Genomic DNA, 19105 nt, shown 5'->3' on the forward strand with positions numbered 1-19105 from the left:
GAAAATATTGTGGAAGAAATTATTATATTTTAACATTATCATTTCAAAATAATCATGTTTGTGAGAACACAAAGTAGTCCAAGGTCCACTGTTGAGTCTCTCAATAATTACACAAGAATCATGCAAATAGATGTTCTGCCCTCAACCCTTCCCTTCACCACTAAACTCTTTCTTTAAAATAAACAAAATCTGAGTAAACATACCACAGGCCTCTACATGAGCCCGCATTTTAAACCAAACACTGGTGAAGAAGAATCCACATTGGCAGAGATGCTCAGACAAAAGTCGGGGCTCAAAAACTAAAGCAATCAGCTGCTCCTCATAGCCTTGGACTGTTGGATGTATTTACATACATTCATTAACCTGTGCAGATAGTGTGTGCTCTCAAGCATTCAGATCTGGCTACTGGATGGCTCTAATGTCTCCTACTCTTATTTCATAAGAGAGAGTGGAAAACTCAGAGTCAGCACACTGGCATGAGAAGAGCCTCTGCTGGAAGCAGATCAAGACACACATCTGCAAACCCTGCTACAGTCTGTGTGTGTTGGGGGGGCAAGAGAGCAAAAGTGTGGGTGTCTGTGTGTATGCCTGTGCACGTGTATATGTATAAAATCAAGTGTGTGTATTGGAGTGTGAACAAGAAAGGTGAAGAGTACAAGCAAGAGACCGAGTCCAGAAGAGACAGAGAAAGTGTGCGGTGTACAGATGAAAACCGATCTTTGCGGAAAATGTCTGCTTTGCAGCAATTCACTCTGTATGTGTGCGTATGCAGGGCATGCAACAGTTTGTCTAAGATATTGAGCCCAATAACTGCAAAGTAAATTTGTTCCCCAAAAATTGAACTTTTTCATCTGTTACAGCTGCTTGACATCGGTAAAATAACCGGTTGCCATGGTTAGTCATTTCAGAGACAATTACTACGAGCTAATCAGAACTGAAAGTCACAAAAGTGAACATACCCGTATTTTGGTTTTAATGGTTTACTGTGTTTTGAAAGGTTCACATTCGGTGTTTAAGGTTGTAGAGTCCAATCCTATTTAAAAGAGTACATAAAAGTCTCTATCAGCCCACATTTTGTTTTGGAGGAAAAAAGTATAGATGTGCAGCGTGTACCTCTCTAATTTGATCTCAATCCTACAATTTTCTCCCTCTGTCAGACAAACACACACATTCTGACGACCGTGCACGTTACTGAAGACCCAGTGCACGTGGACGTGTGTAAAACCTAATGGTTTCCAGAGTGCTGTAGAGCCGTCAAAGGGTATAAAACATACAGTAACAGCTGTACTCAATGTTGTATGTGGGAGTGTACACTGAGACAGAAACTGATGGAACTAACCTCTCTTAAAACTCCTCGCCTCATCTATTAAAACATCTCTTACTTCTGTTATCTGGTGGATGCTATAATGGCTGCTATTATGTGTGTCCCTCATCATGCTTTTTCTTTGCATTAGTATGAGCAAGCATTCCAACAATCAATCCCACGAAACATGCATCAGCTATATTCAAGTGAATATTATCAAGAGATGTCTTACAGAAAAAGTGTTGGTGATATGCACAATATCACGCGCGTCAAACAGGACGAGAGATTGCTGATGATTTTTAGATTGGCCACAAAACTAACGCCATCCAGTGGACGTAATAAACAGGGAGTATTTTATACAGCCATGTGATATGATTTAGATTTCAAAAAAAAAAAAAAAAAAAAAAAAAAAAGACCTGGGGCCATTACAGAGGAAGACTGTGAGGAAAGTATTATTGTCAAGTTAGTAAACAGATCACAACTAAATACATGAGACTCAAGTGCAATAAATCCTTCTCTAAAGACATTAGTCAAAGTTAATTCTACATAGGAACCTGAATCGCTCAAACTGCAGGAGCCAGAAAATTTGACCGATGGGGATGCCAAACCCTGAAGAGAATCAAAGGCCTCTTGCAGTGGATGCGTTTGCATATTGTACCTAATCACAGCCTGGTGTGCTTCCTAATTAAAACAGCCGCACAGCAAAGGTGTTCTCCTGTAGTCAGCACAACAGTCGGCCGATCACTGGTGAAGAGCAAACAAACTGGGAGGCTGCTGCCACGAGAAAGCCCTGAAAACTGCTAAAGGCTGAAGCAGTTGGTAGAAATGCAACACAGAGATAAAGGGAGAAAAAAAAAAAAACATAACATACAAACTCTCAAGTTACTCTTAAAGCCAATATTGGATGGTAATCATCTGAAATAAGTGAGTGTTGTGAATTCAGTTATGTGGTGTTGAAACAATTAGTGACACACCAATTTAATGAACAGTGTTTAATATATTTTCAATCACTGAAGCCATTTCTTCAGTAAGAATCTTGACCAGCTCGCCGTGGCAACTTCTGACTGGCACTTTCTCATTGTTTGTGACTGAATACATCTAAATATTTGGAAAGAGAAATGATCATCTCTAAGAGTTTTTTTTTTTTTAAAAGCGTTGATCCTCTTAGAAATTAGCCAGCGTTCCTTCCTCATCTCGTTCGGACGTGTTTCTGTTTTTCCTCCCTCGGGGTTTGGTATTTGCAAAAAAAAAAAAAACCCCTCGAGTGCTGCCACCGAGGGGAGAAATAACTTACCAGGTGAACGGAGCTACATCCGCCAAGACCAACCATGGCTGTCGCTTCATCCCGTCCCCGGAGCGTCCGACCGCTCTCCGCAACAACCGAATCGCAGCCGAGCTGTAGGCGACCTCGGGTTTCTGGGATTTTTGACGGGGGCTTTCGTTAACAGCGTGTCAAGCATCGTGCTCGGCACTCCTGAAGTTTGCGATTGGTCAACAAACGTTTCACGGTGACTCCCCTGATGCGTGAGAAATGTACGGCGATTCTATGCAAAGTTTCGCGAGTCGTGCGTACGCTGCCTACAACGGGGTTTTTTTTTTTTTGGAGGTACGAACACAGGAGGATGCACTGAACGCTTTTCAAAGAAACAACATAGACGCACTTACTTCTTTTTGTGGTGGTCTCGGGCTGGAAAACTGCAGGGACAGCGCAGATCAACTTTTCAGAACTTGGTCATCTGATGGCCAGCGCGAGCACCAACAGGCACGAAAAGTCCTGCTTCTGCACCTCAGCCCGCTCGGCCCAAGTTAAGATCGCGGTCCCGGTCGGGGTTTTTTCCTCTTTCTCAGCACCCGGTCATTGGATCGGGTGTGCGCCGGGCTTCCTACGGGCGATTTCTGTCTCGTCGGCTGCCCAGCTCATCACCTAGTCCCCCTTTCGAGGGCTGCACGCACTACGTCGCCGAGGCAGACCCAGTGTGTGTATGTGTGTGTGTGTGTGTGTGTGTGTGTGTGTGTTTCGCACTGGCGGTGAAGCGCCCTCGTCCGCCAGCAATCCACTCTACTCCATGATGAGCACAGGGAGGGCAGCCAGAGAGAAAGCCTGCCGGGCCAAACTTCCAAAATAAAACCCGCTGGGGCAGAGCAGCCCGCTGCCTCGCTTTCCGTTCTCAGTGCCACTTAGATCGAGTGGCGAATAAACATTTTTTTTTTTTTTTTTTTTTTTTTAGGCTATTTCATCAGCATCACGTTAAAAAAAAAAAAAAAAGAAGACCACTGCCCTGCAATATAGGTTGAAGAATCTTGCTCGAACATGTTTGAGTTTTAAACCGAGGAGTCTGATTGCGCACTGAACGCCTTGACGTTCTGGCCACGCGGGCGTACACACAGTGGCAAAAAAAACGTAGAAGAACACGAGTGTTGCCGCCCGAATATGTCTAGACATCCTCGGGTCTGTATCCCTGTAACTTGCCCTTGTTGACTTGGGAGGGTTGTCAAATACTAGAAAGTAGGCCGAGTACCTCTGAGTAATTTTCGTTGTTCCTTTTTATAGATTCGATCGTCAACTCCATTTGGTACCAAACACATTTTTCTATTTATTATTCTCATTCTTTGACTAATGGGCCGGCTCTTGAATTTGTGGTTTCGGTTTCTTACTCACCAGCGTATGTATGCTAAGTGTGTTTTGAAAACGCACCGCGAACGGCCGCTACACGTAGGCTGTTTCCACATGCAAATGACAGTCATTGAGAACTGCGAGCGGCCAGCTGTGAATGGCTGCCCGAGCGCTGCGTGGGCTCACGTGGAGGGTCCACTGGCGAAGTGACGCCATGAGAGGCTCGCCCAGAATTTCAGCTGTCAGTGGACATGCACCCCCCCCCCCCTCGATCCAAGAGCCAGCAGTTAGTATGGACGGCCCGCCCTGACACGTGAGGGGGGGGGGGACACACACACACACACCCATGCACCCAGCTGTTGCTGCTGGCTTGCAGGTCTTCCTGCGCATAAAGCTCAGCCATGTATGTATCTATATGCCTGCGTGGACCTTGTGGTTGTTGTTATTTTTTTTTTTCTTTTTTATCTTTTTCAGGATTCAACTCCCAATCGATGATCGTCCCAAGGCAAACATCCATCACTGTAAATAAAAAACAATTGCAGTATTAAAGCTAAAGCAAGAGGAGCAGGCTGTAATTCTTCAGAGCTGCATCCTGCTCTAGCCCACCTCACTTTACACGCAACACTACGTTGAACACCTACGCCCATGGAGTTAGATCATGTCAGCCTATAATATAATAACAAACAAACAGGATCAGTGGCTTGTAGCCTCCTATGCGTCCCCGTGCATGATGTCCGCGGGTATGGTAGTACTTAGAAATCAGAATAAACTGGAGCAGGTTAGGAGCACCTGCAACGTCCAACATGGTCAGCTGTGAAAAGAGACAAACGGGCAGACACACGTACTGACAGAGACACAGAGGAGGGCCTGGTGTCTGTATTTTCTGCCTTTTATTTTTCCCAATCCTGCCAATGCACTGATGCTGTGTTGACATAATTTGTGGTGCGAGAGGGAAAGAAATGGAATTGGCCTGTCTGTACTGAGCGGAGCTGTCCTTGTATTTTTTATATCCCTGTCCCCCTCTCGTTTACAAGGTCCACGAGTTATGGGTTGGCTTTTCCAAGTCATCCGGCTGCAGAGCACATAAAAAACACTCGAGGAGAGACCAACGCTGCCCTCATGTACATATCCTGCAATTTATCATTTGTAGCACAGAGGAAAAAACTATATCTGAAGTATATTTAATGTGGTTTGCAAGTGTTGTGTACCATCTTTGAACATGCACAACTTTCTTGAACTTATTTCATGTTTCAACAAAATGTAAATTCAAGAAATATTAGGGTTACTCTAATTTGCCTACCTTTCACTGGACTTGAGGCGCTCTGTGACATTAATTACCAAAAAGAAACAAACACTGGCAAATAATTATGTATTCAGAGACCACTGAACATTTTCATGTATTGGTCAGTTATGGCGCAGAGACCTCTGATTGGAGGAGGGTGGGGGCGTCCATTGAATTAGTTCCTTTGTTATGGAATACTCGTTCCTGTGATTGTCTGCTCTGAGTGATCATGTGGATTTATGCCGTATTGAATGTGACAACAGTACAATACATCTGGCCCACAGACTCATGCCACTGTGCCGGCACTGCGGGGCTTGAACTAGGTTGCCTCCAAGCTAACCCCTTCAGCTTGACCCTCAGTAGGATCCATGGTGAATAATAGTGATGGTCGTTACAGTAAGCACGCTGTGCTCTTTGTCCTTAATTTCACTTTTTTTTTTTAATCCACCGTTACAACTGGTGTTTTCTCTAGAAATTTAAGCATGAACTGCCCCTGACTATTAAAACTACCTCATTAAGCGATGATATTAAAAAAATACACCTGCTTAATGTTTTGAGTCTTTATATGAAGTGACACAGAGCGATACTCTCTCAGCTCATTCCAACTTCCCCACCCTGACTAAAAATGTAAAGCTGTATAAACGGCTCATACGTGGTTTCATTTAAAAGAAAAAAAAGGCGAAATCATTTTCTAAAACAGCTGGGCATTATCAATATAGTTTTTTAGCAAACATCATACAAACTGAAGTAAATTGAAAAAAGTGTATTTGTTGGGGACTATTTTCAGCAGCGGATTTAAGTCTGAGTGAGTATTTACAGCAGGGGGGATGGTGTATGCAGGATCAATTAAAAAATACGGCCTGAAGTGCTCATATTCAGTGTAGTCAAGAGACATGTCACCCAATGTAACAATAGGTCTCATTTAAGTGTTTTTAATACTTGTGGACAACAATGGAGGCACAGACAAATATGCTATATCAGGCTTTTATTGCACAGGCAATTTGCTGTTTGTTTGTTTTTTCATGGAATTTGTTGACAATATGAAAAATACATCACCAGACTTTTCAAGAGAATTAATTTTCACCAGCCAAACTGACCATAGTTGCTTCGGGCATCACAGCCATAAGTGGTTTTCTGCAATAGCAGGACTTTCAATAGCCACTAAGATCTATTTGTGTTTGGCTGTCTATTTTTATTTTCCACATAATGAAAGAGTACCCTCTGTGTCATCCCCTTCAAGTCACCTGTAATGCGTTTAGTATGTGCTCACATTGAAACTGGGGCCATTCACAATTGTGTCAGCACCCTGCTGCCTATTGCATTAGGATAAAAGAGAGGAGATGGCTACAGGGGTAACACACACACACACACACACACACACACACACACACACACACACACACACACACACACACACACACACACACACACACACACACACACACACAGCAGCAACAACAACAACAACAACACCAAGAAGAGGGACACATGATTGTGCTCCTGGTTCCATATCTTCTGTACTATGGACTATGGAGTTGTTGATCAGCTCAAAGTGATTCACAAATAATTCACTATTAGCAGCTCTGATCCTTCATCCCTAGGAGTCCCTAACCTGCCATATATATGACAGCAGGAGGTAGGTGGGACAGATGAAGAGAAATAGGGAGGAAATTGAAGTGAACTGGTGAGACTGCATGGGATGAGTTAGATCCACAGAGTAACAGCATGAGAGCCCCACCATGTGCAAAACAACACAATTAAGAGGGATGCTTAGCTTAATCAGTGAATGCATCATGCAAATGATGTTTTTTTTTCTTCAATGCCTACTTTAATCTTGGCTGTTATCGTGGAATACAAATCAGGGACTTAACTCTAATGAAAGGAGGATAGAGTGAAAAGAGTGGGATGGGACAAAGGTGTAGAAGAGGGACAACAGGAGATGGAGAGGGGGATGTGAAAGAAGAAGTCTGAGAAAGACAGTAAGACAGAGTTGGTTGCTGTGATTACTGTATTTACCCCTTTGAGCAGTGTTTAGAGCCAAGTTCATTCTTTCCAGTCAAACATTTATTGTAACGGCAAAGGATCTTCATTGGATTAATAGCAGTTACTTTGTACTTAACTTTGTATCTGTATGTTTGCTCACATCGTTGTGTCTATTCTAGGTCTGCAATATCTCTGCACTAACATAGGCATTAATTGGACCTGATCAAAACAGCTTGATTTTAATGAAGGCCCCTGACATGAATGCAATTCAGTCCACACTCTACAACACCACAGACTACAGCCTCGGAAGCACCTTCACACCGATCAGCCACAACATAAAGACCGGTAACTTGTCGTAATGTTGTGGCTGATTGGTGTACAGCTCCAATAAAGGCTTAATATAAGCAGGACAACAGTTACTGCTGAATTATACATCTCTATTGTACAACTGTTGCTTTCAGTGTGTCCACCCCACCAAGTTCTTACGTGGGTGCACACAAACAGTGTTTTCAGTAATATGTACTCAACAGAGAGCATATTTCGATTTAATCTCCCTGCAAATGTCAGTAAAAAGGACGACTGATTTTACAGGTATGCTACCTGGTAAATATGGGTCTCAAAATTCAACATTCGACGTATTCTACAAATGCTGGAAAGCTGTATGCAAACCAACTTAAATAAGGCCATTCCTGGCATAAAATGAGTCATTATACATGTCAAACGGCAAGAAAACTAAAGTTTCATTGAGCAGGGAAAGCCTCTGGGAATATATGGGAAATACCTCTACTAAAAGATTCTTCATGTGACATAAGTAAAGAGACGGTCTGTGCAATACTGCTGATTATTTTTTTCTATTGCTTCAGGCTATATAAAGAACACAAGAAACTGAATTTTATTAAAGTCTGTTCACACACACAGGCTCTTTTCTGTATCCCACGGTATTACACCAAACTGAAATCACAGACACGTGAACTATTCTGATATCTTAAATACTACATTGATAAGGGAAGGGAATTTGGTAAAAAGCTGTTTAACATTTCGATGTCTGCTGAGCACAGAGGGAAATGCCTTTTTGTATGTTGCGGAGTTGCAGACCTTTTTTTTCTTACTTAAGAGTTTTCAAAGCACTGCATCCTGATGTCTCAATACACATCTTTGCATGCGTGGTATACTTCAGCTCTCCTCATAATGTTGGAGATTTCTTGCATTAGTAAACTGTCTCGGGTCAGTAAATAGGGGTTCCTTCCTTCTGACATCATATCCGAGAGGCCCCCTTTGATTGCAGAAGACAAGAGGCAGCTGGGGGCCTGGTACTCATTCACCCTTCCAAAACATGGCCTGAGAACTCCCCCCACCAAAGCCCAGCCAACATTATGTGAAGAGATGTGCTAATGGCCCACAGTCTGCAGTCTAAATAAACAGAGCTTGAAAATATCCTATACTTGCAAATTTCAGCAGTGGATCCAACACATCCTTGCTGCAAACCTACAGTAGCCTACATTAACATAGGAGTAGTTAATCTCCAAGACTGCAGCTCATTCACTTCATTCACTGACACTGTAACCACTTTACCTACCCTTCCATATTGTCAGTGCCAGTCCTTGTTCAGTGGTAGGTTATTACCTCCATTGGCTCCATCAGGATCACAGAGTAATAACACAGGATTAGGCAATGATATTCCCTGAATACCTGCCCCAAAAACTGGTTCCCATGGTTTATATACTTATATACTTTTTTTTTTTAATGTGTTCCACATTCATTGTTAGACAGTCTGTGCAAGCAAAACGTGCATGCACATACACACATACTATGCCACACAAACCCACAATGTAGGTAAATAACTGTAGTGAGAACCAAAGAAATAGATATCCTGTTTACAGTGAACAAAACGACATGTTGAGTTGAGAAGTCAGTTTCTGTCTGTCTTTCTTTCACAGCAACACACACACAGCAGCCCCGCCATCATTTCCCTTTAAACGTCACGGGGGGGGGGGGATCAATCTCCGCTTCACCAGTATTCAGCTCAGCTTAATGCACCTAAATTGCACCAATCATGGTCCTATTCTAAATCTGTAAATCTATGAAAATGATTGTTGAGACCAAGGAACCTTCTGATGGAAAGGCTGTGGGGGGAACATACTTTTGCCAATGATTTGTGGTTACCTAGGGGACTAGAACAAAAGAGCATCAGTGAAGCACATTATCTTGTCATGCATGCGGTGTTCTAATGGCATGTGGACACCAGCGCCAGGGACACTGAATATGAAACAGGTGGTAATGTTCAGTGGACAAACACAACTTTGACACGTTAAGGGAGTGATGATTTCGGTGTCACAGTAGCCCTGCAATTGAGTTTTAGACAATTAAGGCATTGCAAAAGTAGACACGAGGAGTGTTACTGAATTTTTTTTTCAATCAATGTGGATCTGAAATGACTAACCGCGAATCTCTAAACGGGGCTTTGTACCTCTGTTTCAATATAGCAGAATATGTTAAGTATTTTTCATGCTGAGGCAAAGAGCCACATGTACTCATGTTATTAAGAGACAGATTTTCAGGTCCTTTTAGTAAAAACCTTTATGCTCTAGAAATCTGAACTTCTGCTCTTATCACAAATTACATTTTGTGATTTGGTTTTGGTTGTATTTAAAAAAAAAAAAAAAAAAAAAAAACATAATTCAATATAGTCCTAGTTTGTCAGAATTTGGCAAACATGTTAGTAAGATACTTTCAACGCCTTTAAAATTTTGAAATAAAAGAAAAAAAAATCAAAGGCAATTAGAAAGGCAGAACGTTCAGTAACCTAACACTGAATGATAAAGTTACTTGTAGCGCTCCCTGGTGGCCAGAACAGGATATTCTTCCATGCTTGCTGACATACAGATGTGAATTCAACTGTTACATGCCAGTGCTGACCTCAGAGGAAAGGAACCACAGGGCAAGAGTTTAGCGCATTAGTTAATTGAGTAGAAATAAAATAGCTTCCACTGCTCTCAGGTTTTTAACCTGTGAATATGTGCACGAGATAGAAAGAAAGAACAACGAAAAGACAAAGAAAAGACGACAGAAAATGTGACTCATAAACATGGAATAGTTCAGTTGTTGTAATTACTTCACACCAATTTACTGTTTATTTAACAGAAATGAAATAGTAAGTTGTCAGAGTTGTTGGAGGCTAAAAGAGCGACCTGCCATCAGACACCATTAGAAAAATCGGTAATTCTGAAAATATTGAACAACAAAGTAACTGTGCAACGAAAAAGTAAACATTTCAGCAAGTAAACATTTAAAATAAGAAAAATATCCACCATTTATCAAAACGCAACATTTCTTAATTGCATAACCACAAAGTATTTAAAATAAAGTAAATAAATTTCATTGCTTGCGTTATAGTTTAGCTCCAAAAATCACATCTTTGCAGTATGTGAGTGCAAGTCATTGATCAGATTGCTGTGGGTTTTGCAGAGAGGTTGTTTGCACACAGTCCTAACTATAAACAAATCAAGTCAGGAGTAAATTATGAACATTACAGTACATTATGAACCTCTAATAAAAAATTGAAAAATGTCATTTCAAAAATTTGTACAATCTCTATCCCACATTCAACCAAAGAGTTGGCCACTTAATATATTAGCGGCTCACCAATAATTGTAAAATTGAGTTTTTAAATGTGTGGATTTTATTGCTTTTTTCATTTTGATTTTCTAGTTCTGTACTCGAGCTGTTTATCTGTGTGGTCCTGCTTGTCTGCAGTGAGCAGCGCTCTTAGATCAACAACAATTAATGTTACTGTAACTTCGAGCAAGGTATTTATTCGTAGAGCTTAGTGTCCCACAAAACCAGTTTGTGGGGATACTGTGAACCTCCCAGATGTTTGTATAACTTTCTATCCTGCTGTAATTCATATTCATATGGCTCTTTCTGTAAACAGGAACAGGGTCTCTGTCACGTCTCCCAGACGAATAACAGTTGGCAACCCATCTCTTCTGCTGCTCTCCCAATTCATTAAATTTCATGGGCAGTGCTCCAGTCCTGAGACATTCAGTGCACATGTGGTTCACATTACTCAGGAAATGCCGTAGTGTGTCTTGGTGTCGGGGTGATGCAGCAATGAGGTCTGTTGTTTTAATTCATCCAGCAGCAGCAGGAGTAAAGGAGCTAGCTACCATAGAATTTTGACTCCAGTACATCTCAGCAACCAGGAAATGCCATCCAGAAGACCTGACAGGGATTCTGCCACTGTATCCTGCACCTTATCATGAAAGAGAAACACAAACACAGGTTGCAACTATTGACACTGTTGGGTTTTAAATGCAGTAGAAGCCTCTCAGTCAACCAAATATCAAACAGTTACCATCCAAGGGTGAGCCAGTTGCGGTAGGCCAAGTCTCTTTGCCATGTCAACACAGGGAGTTCGACGCCTGGCCCTGTTTCCGTATGTCATATTTTGCTGGCCGGCGGTCCTGATTGTTTCCGGTTCTTCTCTGGAGACACAGGAGAGCACCAGCAGAGGCCTGGATGTGGAACCCCCGGCAAAGCTCAGCACAGCTCGAATCTGAGCCATCTCGGACCTCCCCCCACCTATTTAAAACATGGTTGTTTGTGCAAATGCCCTGTTCTGGTCATTCAAAGACCAACGTGCAGGATGTGACAGAGCAGTGGCAGCGGAGCAGAAGCTGCAGATACAAATGTCTTATCTCACCTCTCCCAGGCTCTGCATTGGCTACGTAGATGAAACCATCCACCACCTGGCACACTTGCTGGACCTGAGGGGCGGGGCTGTAGACTGGGCAGCCTGATTCATCTGGTCCTTCAAAGGTAAAAAGTTTATTGCTGATGCTCTGCTGCTCCACTCTGGCTCTTTCCCTCTCTGCCCTGCAGACAGACATTGTTTAATGACTTTAAAATATTCACAATAACATGCAGAAAAAGATAATAAAGAAATGAATCTCGTGTGGTAATGTCAAATACTAAGTGCTTACCTATTGGTTGAGTACAGAGTAAGGATATTAAATTTGTGTTGGTTGTTGAACATGTAACTGATCCCAGAGCCGACACCTAGAATACAAGAAGGCTGACGTTAGTTAAGTTACATTCTTGGGGTATCTTGGCTGATAGTGACTGGTTAGATAACAATTATGGGAAAATGCTGCCATCTAATGGTGGGCAAATAAACCTACAACGAGTAAGATAATCAACGAGATTTTTTTTTTTTTTACAATAATTTCTTCCATGATGGAGTCTGTGTGTGAAATGCATGAATGAAATCAGCACTCAACATCGAAGTTATCTCACCATTGATCTGCCTGTGTGGAGTGCCAGACACAGGAAGCACATCGGGGGCATGCATGAGACGTGTGACTAAAGAGACATCCAGGTACTCCATGCCAGGGCCAAACATGGCATAACGAGGTTCGGACGAGGGCACCAGCGACTGAAGAAATGAGGTCACAACCTCGTACGGCGGCCGTGTAGGGAGCCACCGTTGTCTGCAGGATGGGCAGCCTTTCAGGTATCTGTTGAGACAAGAGCAATGGTCAAAAAAACCTCTCTGTCCAACAAGTAGTTACCGCCTGACCCTGACACAGGAAAACAGGAAAAGATACCCACTCTGACATGTAGTCACATTTCGATTCCAACCCTTTGTCTTCCCCCTCTTTTCTATCATCCAGACTCTCATCTTCATTGATTAGTGGTACTTCCAAAGACTCCAGTTGGGGCATGGTCACGTGATCAATAGAGGGCCAGTGAGGCATGTCCCTGAGCAAGAAGTATCTCCACAGTAAGGGATCTCTGACCATTGCCCTCCAGAACCGACTGGTGGCTCCCAGGCGGCAGATATCCGCAGGAGACAGAAAGGTCATGATCAGGAACTGTAGGTCCACCTTCAGGGGAGAAGATTTGTAAATAAATTTCGTCTCCACAGTTTAAGGTCATTAACAATTGACTCCATGTTCTGGTAGGTCCCCACATGACAAGCTGGATCCTGTGTTTTATTCTGTTGCCATGGGAGATTCAGCTCTAATTTATTGCCTAGTCTAAAACAATTAACAATATCTACAGTAGATGAAGGCGAAGGGACAACAAAACAGAAGGGTGTCACGGAGACAGGCAGGAAACAGTGGACAATCAACACCAGCAAATCCACTGTTAATGAAAGATTCCCCTCTGTCTCACCGGTAAGATGTCCAAAAATCGCGGCGGTGGCTCTTCTTTTCCCGTCTCTGCAACACACGTCATGTCATCTTTGGCAACTTTACTGCTGTGTGGGAAATATCTGTCTCTGAAGCGCCTGAGGCTGCGGATCACTACAGACTCACTGAGCTGCTGGATCTTTCCTGCCATAACTTCTGATGTGTGATAATATGCAAATAACTAGTAAAACACAGAAGGCTACAATGGACCAAGGGAGAGATTACATTATATTAAACGTTTCCCTATCTGTCCCACTTCCTTATTGCTGGCGGTAGTGCGGCATCGTGGGTATTGTAGTTCTACAATAATGTGACGGTGAACTTCGATCTTTGAACTGCAAGTTTGAATTGCAATGCAAAATAAACGTGTTTTTCTTTAAACAACGCGCGTGTTTATTGTCAACGAGGACATAAAAAACAGAAAATGATTTTCGTCCAAACATCACAGATTCTCTACTAATAGTTATACTATCAAAGTTACTCAAGTGGCAGAAAAATGGAACTTGCAATAGATGGGGATACAAGTGGCGCATTACAAAGCTGGTATGAACAAATCTGAACATACTTGAAATGGTCATGAATACATCGTTGTCAAACAGTTTTTGAACATCTTTCTTTGCCTCTTGTGTGTATATTTTTATACACACATACATATTTACTGTATATGCAATTATAATATATTAAAAGCATAACAAAATGGCGAAAAAAACAAAACCAAAAAAACAATAAATAAAATGTTACTGTGCAATGTCTCATTTCCAGCTGGATTATCTTTAAACTTGTAACAATCTTAAAAAATGAAAAAAAAAGGTCAATTTTATTAATAACCTTTTTATAGTAATGTTATTATAACACATTCTTAGAGCAAAACAAGTGCCCCAGTCAACAGTCTGTAATCAGGATGATAACTGCTTTTTCAGCAGGACAGGGAAAAAAAATATTCAACAGCCTCCTCTGCAGCCCCTGACAGTTTTACACCACCAATCTTATACTCTCTAAACTCTCATTCACCTGCTTTGGCCAGGGGCCGGTTGGAATTGGATAAGGTTTCCCATAGACACTGATCCAAAGACTCCTTTCTTCACATACTCCTTGTGCCTCCCCTTAACTTTCCACAACATTACACCCCCACCTGATGGGTTCAATTTTTATTTGGGGTTGACACACATTTGAATACTGAACTTAGATCTGTGCCTGAGGGCAACTTCAACACAGGAGCAGCTTGGTTCACTGTAAAATACTAAGGATTTCCTTGGCATTCTCTGTATTCCAGCCCTGGCCCTGCAGAGGGCCCTCACAGGCAAGGACATATTTGTTGAGGATCTGAGTGCCAATGTCCCGAAACTGGAGGCGATCTTCTTTCCGATCCATAGTGTCAGCGCTGCAGTCCTCATACTTGACTGCCCAGAAACACATTTCCCCAATGTACATCATCGTCAACAGGTGCGTGTCTGAGAAGATGCCTGGTCAAAAACATAAGCAGGTAGTGAGTATGATCAAATGCAGAGCTGCAACACAGTTTTTCTTATTCAAAAATGATGACATATTTACCTTCAGATAGGAAGCCTGCTGTAGCAGTGTCATGGAGCACCACCCCATCATTGAGCTTCACAGAGTTTCTCACCTGCAACATCCGCATCAGGTAGCGCACACCTTCCTGAATACACTGGATTAAAATATCAATGGAGTCAGTTGATGAGTAGGCCTAATATCGGCATATGCTAACAAAAAACCTTGGATACGAAACTACTGTTTTCATCAAAAAAAGTCAATTTGTTTGCCAGAATCAGTCAAGCGCACATCTGTGTTTAAAAGTGGTACCTTAAGGAATGTATCCTTGTTTTTCTTGATCCACTGTTTTCGTTGATGAAGGGTGTGGCAGTACATGTACAGCAGAGCTCCACGTCTCCAGTAGAGGCATTCTAATAGCTCTAGGCCCAACACAGACTGCACCTATCACAGATCAAAGACATGAATCGTGGTGTCACACGATGACATGGAAGTAAATGTGTGCAAGTGAAAGTGCTTTAACAAACTATAAACTAAAGAGAAAATTAAAGTGGAAGAGACATCTTACTGGGAATACTTGATAATAACCCAGAAAAAGAAAATACACAGACAGGGTCTGATACATTTTTAATGGAGGCCTATAGTGTTTACATCTCTTTTATATCCTTCTACATTGTTTATTTTTAGATACTAAACTATATATTGCACAGTGATTTCTCTCTCATCTTGATTTCAGGCCAAACACTTCATTAATCGCATGGAGTAAAATGTGAGACAGTCACATCACCACACAAAATCGTTTTGGGATACACATATACACACCTCCTGTGCTGGTGCTAGCCTCCCCGCCAAAACTTCTGGCTCGGTCAGGTCTTGCAGCAGCTGCTGGATCTTAAATGGTGAACAGTCTTCTGGGAACTCCTGGTCCACAAGTTTATTCTCTTCATAAAATGTGATGTCTAGGATCACCTAAATGATGAAGAACAAATATATACCAACAATGAATACAATGTGCAAGACTAAGAAACAATTTCAAAACTAAAATAATCTGTTAAAGACATAAGGAACAATTACCTCCCACTTTTTACTAAATTACTTACTTGCGTTTTCCATTATTAGGGTAGAACAAATTATGGATGAAACTGAAAATATATCTGCCAGTAAGTGGTAGCCACAGCTATAGACTCTTCTCCAAACATCTTATTAAACCCCCTCTCAAAAGCAAACTCGAGAGGCAATTGTCCTTACTAACATCTGATGAACTTCTCTTAAGTCTGAGTATTCAGTAGCAACTAGTTTCTTGATTACTTGTAAATGGTAATGTGTTAATATTATAAACCTTATTGAGCCTTTTCAGTCCGAGGGTTTAGACTACTCTACAATAAGAAGACCACCTTAACCAAAGGGGTTAACAGTCTGTAACTAACCACTGATTCCAACACACCCTTGAATTTCCTTGATCTAAGCAACCCTTTAGACTTGGTACCCAGTTAAGTAACCTGTTTCACAGCTTGGGCATAAATTTTCAGCCCTACATTCCTTAAACCATGACATCAGTTTCCAAAATGTAAGTATTACCCCTATAGGTAAATGTATAGTGAATGATTTTGCACTCAAATGCTAAACTGAGCGGCCTCTCCTGGGGGTCTGACATTTACAGAGGTAATTTATTACTTGGTTGTGTCATTTATCAAGCAAAACTGCCAAGCCTTTGCTGGCTCTGCCTTCTTAAATGTGAGGACACTTTTCCCTGTTGTTCCCTTTTATATAATTATACATACCTGAATAACTTTGTGTTTTCGATTATTATTCTTGCGCATTTGCAAGATCACCTTGAGTGCTGGGAAATTGAAATGGGCATTTTCACAGTTTTCTGATATTTTATAAACTACATGGTTAACTGAAGAAAGAATCACATATTGATCACTAAAGAAAATAATCATTATTTGCAGCCCTAGACAATTAATGAAGTTGGATGTAATGAAGTACCTGTGTGTAATCCTGAAGCAGCTTGGAAAGGTTGCTACTCTCCCCTCCTTGTCTGTAATAGCTTTTCAACTTGTCTAGTATGGCAGACGCATTCTGTAAATAGTCATCATCTATGGAAGAATGATAAATGAACATATTACCCATTACAGATCTAAACTCAAGAAAAACTGTCATCAACGTTATACGTTTCAGTCTACTGCAGTTGATTATTGGCCTTTTGCATTTAGACACATTTTTCATGAAAATCCGTTCGTTTGACTCTAAAACAGAAGACCTTTTAACGTTACATATTCAAAGGCAGTGTGACTATGCGACATAACAGTATAGAATTATGCCAATAAATGTGAACCAACATTTTCAAGCGTCTGATAAACGTGACATGCAATGACATATATAAAGGTACAATTCAACATAAAACAATGGAAATGTTACTTGGACGCTTTACTCTCAACCCCAGTTTATTTAACATTAGGCAGTATTATGTTTCATGATCGGCTAAACGTTTGTCAACAATGATGCATTTTAGCTAACATTGGCGAACTTACGCTAGCCGTTAACTCGTAAACCCATAAATTCAAAAATAATCGGCAGTCAGTGAGTGCACGTTATTAAAACGTTACTAAGTTAACATTTTACCACCTAGTAGTTGACTGTTTGGGTGGGTATCATTTGTCAACATGCAAAATTTCATCAGACAACAGCTGTTGTTATGGTTGCAAGCTATGTTAGATAACGTTAGCTAGCCTGCTAGTTGGCTAATAAACTGAGCAAGAATATTAGCCACGAAAACTAGGTGCCAAGAAGGGCCACAAGACAAAAAAACTAACAACGTCTCATCGATACCTTGCTTTTCAGCTCTGAGACTAGAACACTTGATGTCTAACTCAAATATCCTTCTCTCCAACTCGAAACCCTGTCGCCTGTAGTCGTCGGCCATGACTAAAACTATTCGTCACGTGAGCGAGGGATTACTCACGTGCTCTGGATGTCATTTCTGTTTCCAAGGCGTCAGTGTTTCTGTGTGTGCGCGCGCTTTGGGGTAGCTATAAAATCCAAGTGCACAGTTTAATCATTGTCACTGCTTACTGCATTAATTCTTTCCAGTTAAGTTCTGAAATGCGTTTTGGTTGAAGCGTTTTAAATACGCTAAGTCCTTTATAATAGCGCAGTGGTGGTGAAAGGGTTAAAGGTAAATTAGCTTGCGGAGCCTCTCTGTTTCCCCTTGTGTTAGTCCAGCCCATTGACCCACCAGCCAATGTCATCGTGGCGCCGACTTTTTGTGGGTGAGCTAGGAGCGCTAGCACCCGCATTTTGCAACTGTTAAGCCTGCATCATCCGTCGTCCGCCGGCAGGAGCTTTCACTCTGCCCCTCGGCTCGTCCCCCGTGCGTAGCTTCAAAACATGGCGGCCCTCAAAGCTTTGTGCAGAGTTGAGAATTTATTCTTCAAAAACCTCTCAGGTCCCCGCAGAACCAAATTAAGCTTCGCTAACTACCAGTTGAGCAAGGTCGGTATTTAAACGGTAACGGCAATTAGTTGTAGAAATAACTAGGTTGAAATGATTATTATTGCAAATGTGTGAAAAAATTAAAAGGTCAATTTTATGAAGTGTTAATTGTCTTTGTCGTGCAACATTTTAGAATAAAGTTAACTTAGATAATGTACCAGTCTTCATATATTCTTTTTGTTTTATGTAAGTTTACTTTTCGATGATATCGTGAACCGACCTCAAGCTATTGGTTAATTAACCTGTTCGTATATATCCTCAATGTATTCGTCCGCACATTTCGCAACATTATTACAAACTGACGATAACGTTAAGTAATGCATAATAAGAATCGAGTCATTTGAGCTCATATGTAGTTGCTTGCATCAGTGGCTTAAAAAAAACATGATGAACATTAGTCAAACCACCACCTTGACATGCAGCATAGTTGATAAGTCCAGTGTCAAGGTGTGTGCGTTGTAGGTGAAATGAGCACAAGCGCTTGCTTAATCCACCCCTAGCAGCCTAGCTTTACAGTTTTCATCCAGTGCCCAAAGCGTGGAAATCAGTTTGATGTCTGAGGTGATAACTAATAAGGGAAGATAATTTTGGAAATGCTCAAGGGGAACACGGCCCGTTGAGCATTTATTCCTGTAATAGTAAGAAAGGAATCAGTGCAGTTTTGTTGGACTGGCATAAGGGTTTCAAACTCCCACCACTGGTCTCTGAAATGCAGTATGCTGTAT

The 19105-nt window shown here is 41.6% G+C and overlaps 4 protein-coding genes across 6 annotated transcripts in view; 1 reads left to right on the plus strand and 3 right to left on the minus strand.

Annotated features, from left to right (window-relative positions):
• Nucleotides 1-3292, minus strand: part of ghra (growth hormone receptor a) — a 36169-nt gene extending 32877 nt beyond the window's left edge. The window contains exon 1 of one of the 2 annotated variants that reach the window (XM_040155009.1): nucleotides 2969-3292. Coding sequence is in view for 1 of the 2 variants with exons in the window: in XM_040155008.1 (XP_040010942.1) it covers nucleotides 2598-2647 (50 nt within the window). In the remaining variant the exon portion in view is untranslated. Of the gene's footprint in view, nucleotides 1-2597; nucleotides 2852-2968 lie in introns of those variants that run through there. The other variant, XM_040155008.1, reaches the window with a different exon arrangement.
• A 7012-nt stretch (nucleotides 3293-10304) lies between these two features.
• On the minus strand, nucleotides 10305-13546 carry fbxo4 (F-box protein 4). Its single transcript, XM_040154411.1, has 7 exons — nucleotides 13360-13546; nucleotides 12793-13067; nucleotides 12478-12698; nucleotides 12165-12240; nucleotides 11885-12057; nucleotides 11537-11763; nucleotides 10305-11434 (listed from the first exon to the last, which is right to left on the minus strand). Exons 1-7 carry the CDS (start codon nucleotides 13525-13527, stop codon nucleotides 11345-11347), a joined length of 1230 nt encoding a protein of 409 aa, XP_040010345.1. The 5' UTR covers nucleotides 13528-13546; the 3' UTR covers nucleotides 10305-11344.
• Nucleotides 13547-14100: 554 nt separating this feature from the next.
• c19h5orf51 (chromosome 19 C5orf51 homolog) lies at nucleotides 14101-17994 on the minus strand. Of its 2 annotated transcripts, none has more exons than XM_040154414.1 (6): nucleotides 17851-17994; nucleotides 16875-16984; nucleotides 15708-15854; nucleotides 15198-15329; nucleotides 14928-15042; nucleotides 14101-14839 (listed from the first exon to the last, which is right to left on the minus strand). In XM_040154414.1, exons 1-6 carry the CDS (start codon nucleotides 17864-17866, stop codon nucleotides 14604-14606), a joined length of 756 nt encoding a protein of 251 aa, XP_040010348.1. In that variant the 5' UTR covers nucleotides 17867-17994; the 3' UTR covers nucleotides 14101-14603. The 2 variants fall into 2 exon arrangements, with proteins under 2 accessions (XP_040010348.1, XP_040010346.1); XM_040154412.1 differs by lacking the exon at nucleotides 17851-17994 and adding an exon at nucleotides 17718-17844 and having other exon boundaries at nucleotides 14110-14839.
• A 165-nt stretch (nucleotides 17995-18159) lies between these two features.
• oxct1a (3-oxoacid CoA transferase 1a) overlaps nucleotides 18160-19105 on the plus strand; it is a 44999-nt gene continuing 44053 nt past the window's right edge. The window contains exon 1 of the mRNA XM_040154410.1: nucleotides 18160-18380. Within this exon, the coding sequence (XP_040010344.1) occupies nucleotides 18276-18380 (105 nt within the window). The 5' untranslated portion in view covers nucleotides 18160-18275. The remainder of the gene's footprint in view (nucleotides 18381-19105) is intronic.

This window comes from Xiphias gladius, chromosome 19, assembly GCF_016859285.1.
Source record: "Xiphias gladius isolate SHS-SW01 ecotype Sanya breed wild chromosome 19, ASM1685928v1, whole genome shotgun sequence".
In the NCBI taxonomy this organism is placed as follows: Eukaryota; Metazoa; Chordata; class Actinopteri; order Istiophoriformes; family Xiphiidae; genus Xiphias; species Xiphias gladius.

Bases quoted from the DNA above. Each gene is read 5' to 3' on its own strand.
- c19h5orf51 (XM_040154412.1), bottom strand. From the start codon at position 17,811: ATGGCCGACGACTACAGGCGACAGGGTTTCGAGTTGGAGAGAAGGATA. The intron at 16,985-17,717 runs GTATCGATGAGA...ATTCTTCCATAG, and splicing joins TCTCAGAGCTGAAAAGCAAG to ATGATGACTATTTACAGAAT. The intron at 15,855-16,874 runs GTACTTCATTAC...TTCATCATTTAG, and splicing joins TGCTTCAGGATTACACACAG to GTGATCCTAGACATCACATT.
- fbxo4 (XM_040154411.1), bottom strand. From the start codon at position 13,527: ATGGCAGGAAAGATCCAGCAGCTCAGTGAGTCTGTAGTGATCCGCAGC. The intron at 13,068-13,359 runs GTGAGACAGAGG...TCTCCCCTGAAG, and splicing joins GATTTTTGGACATCTTACCG to GTGGACCTACAGTTCCTGAT. The intron at 12,699-12,792 runs GTGGGTATCTTT...TTGTCTCAACAG, and splicing joins AAATGTGACTACATGTCAGA to ATACCTGAAAGGCTGCCCAT.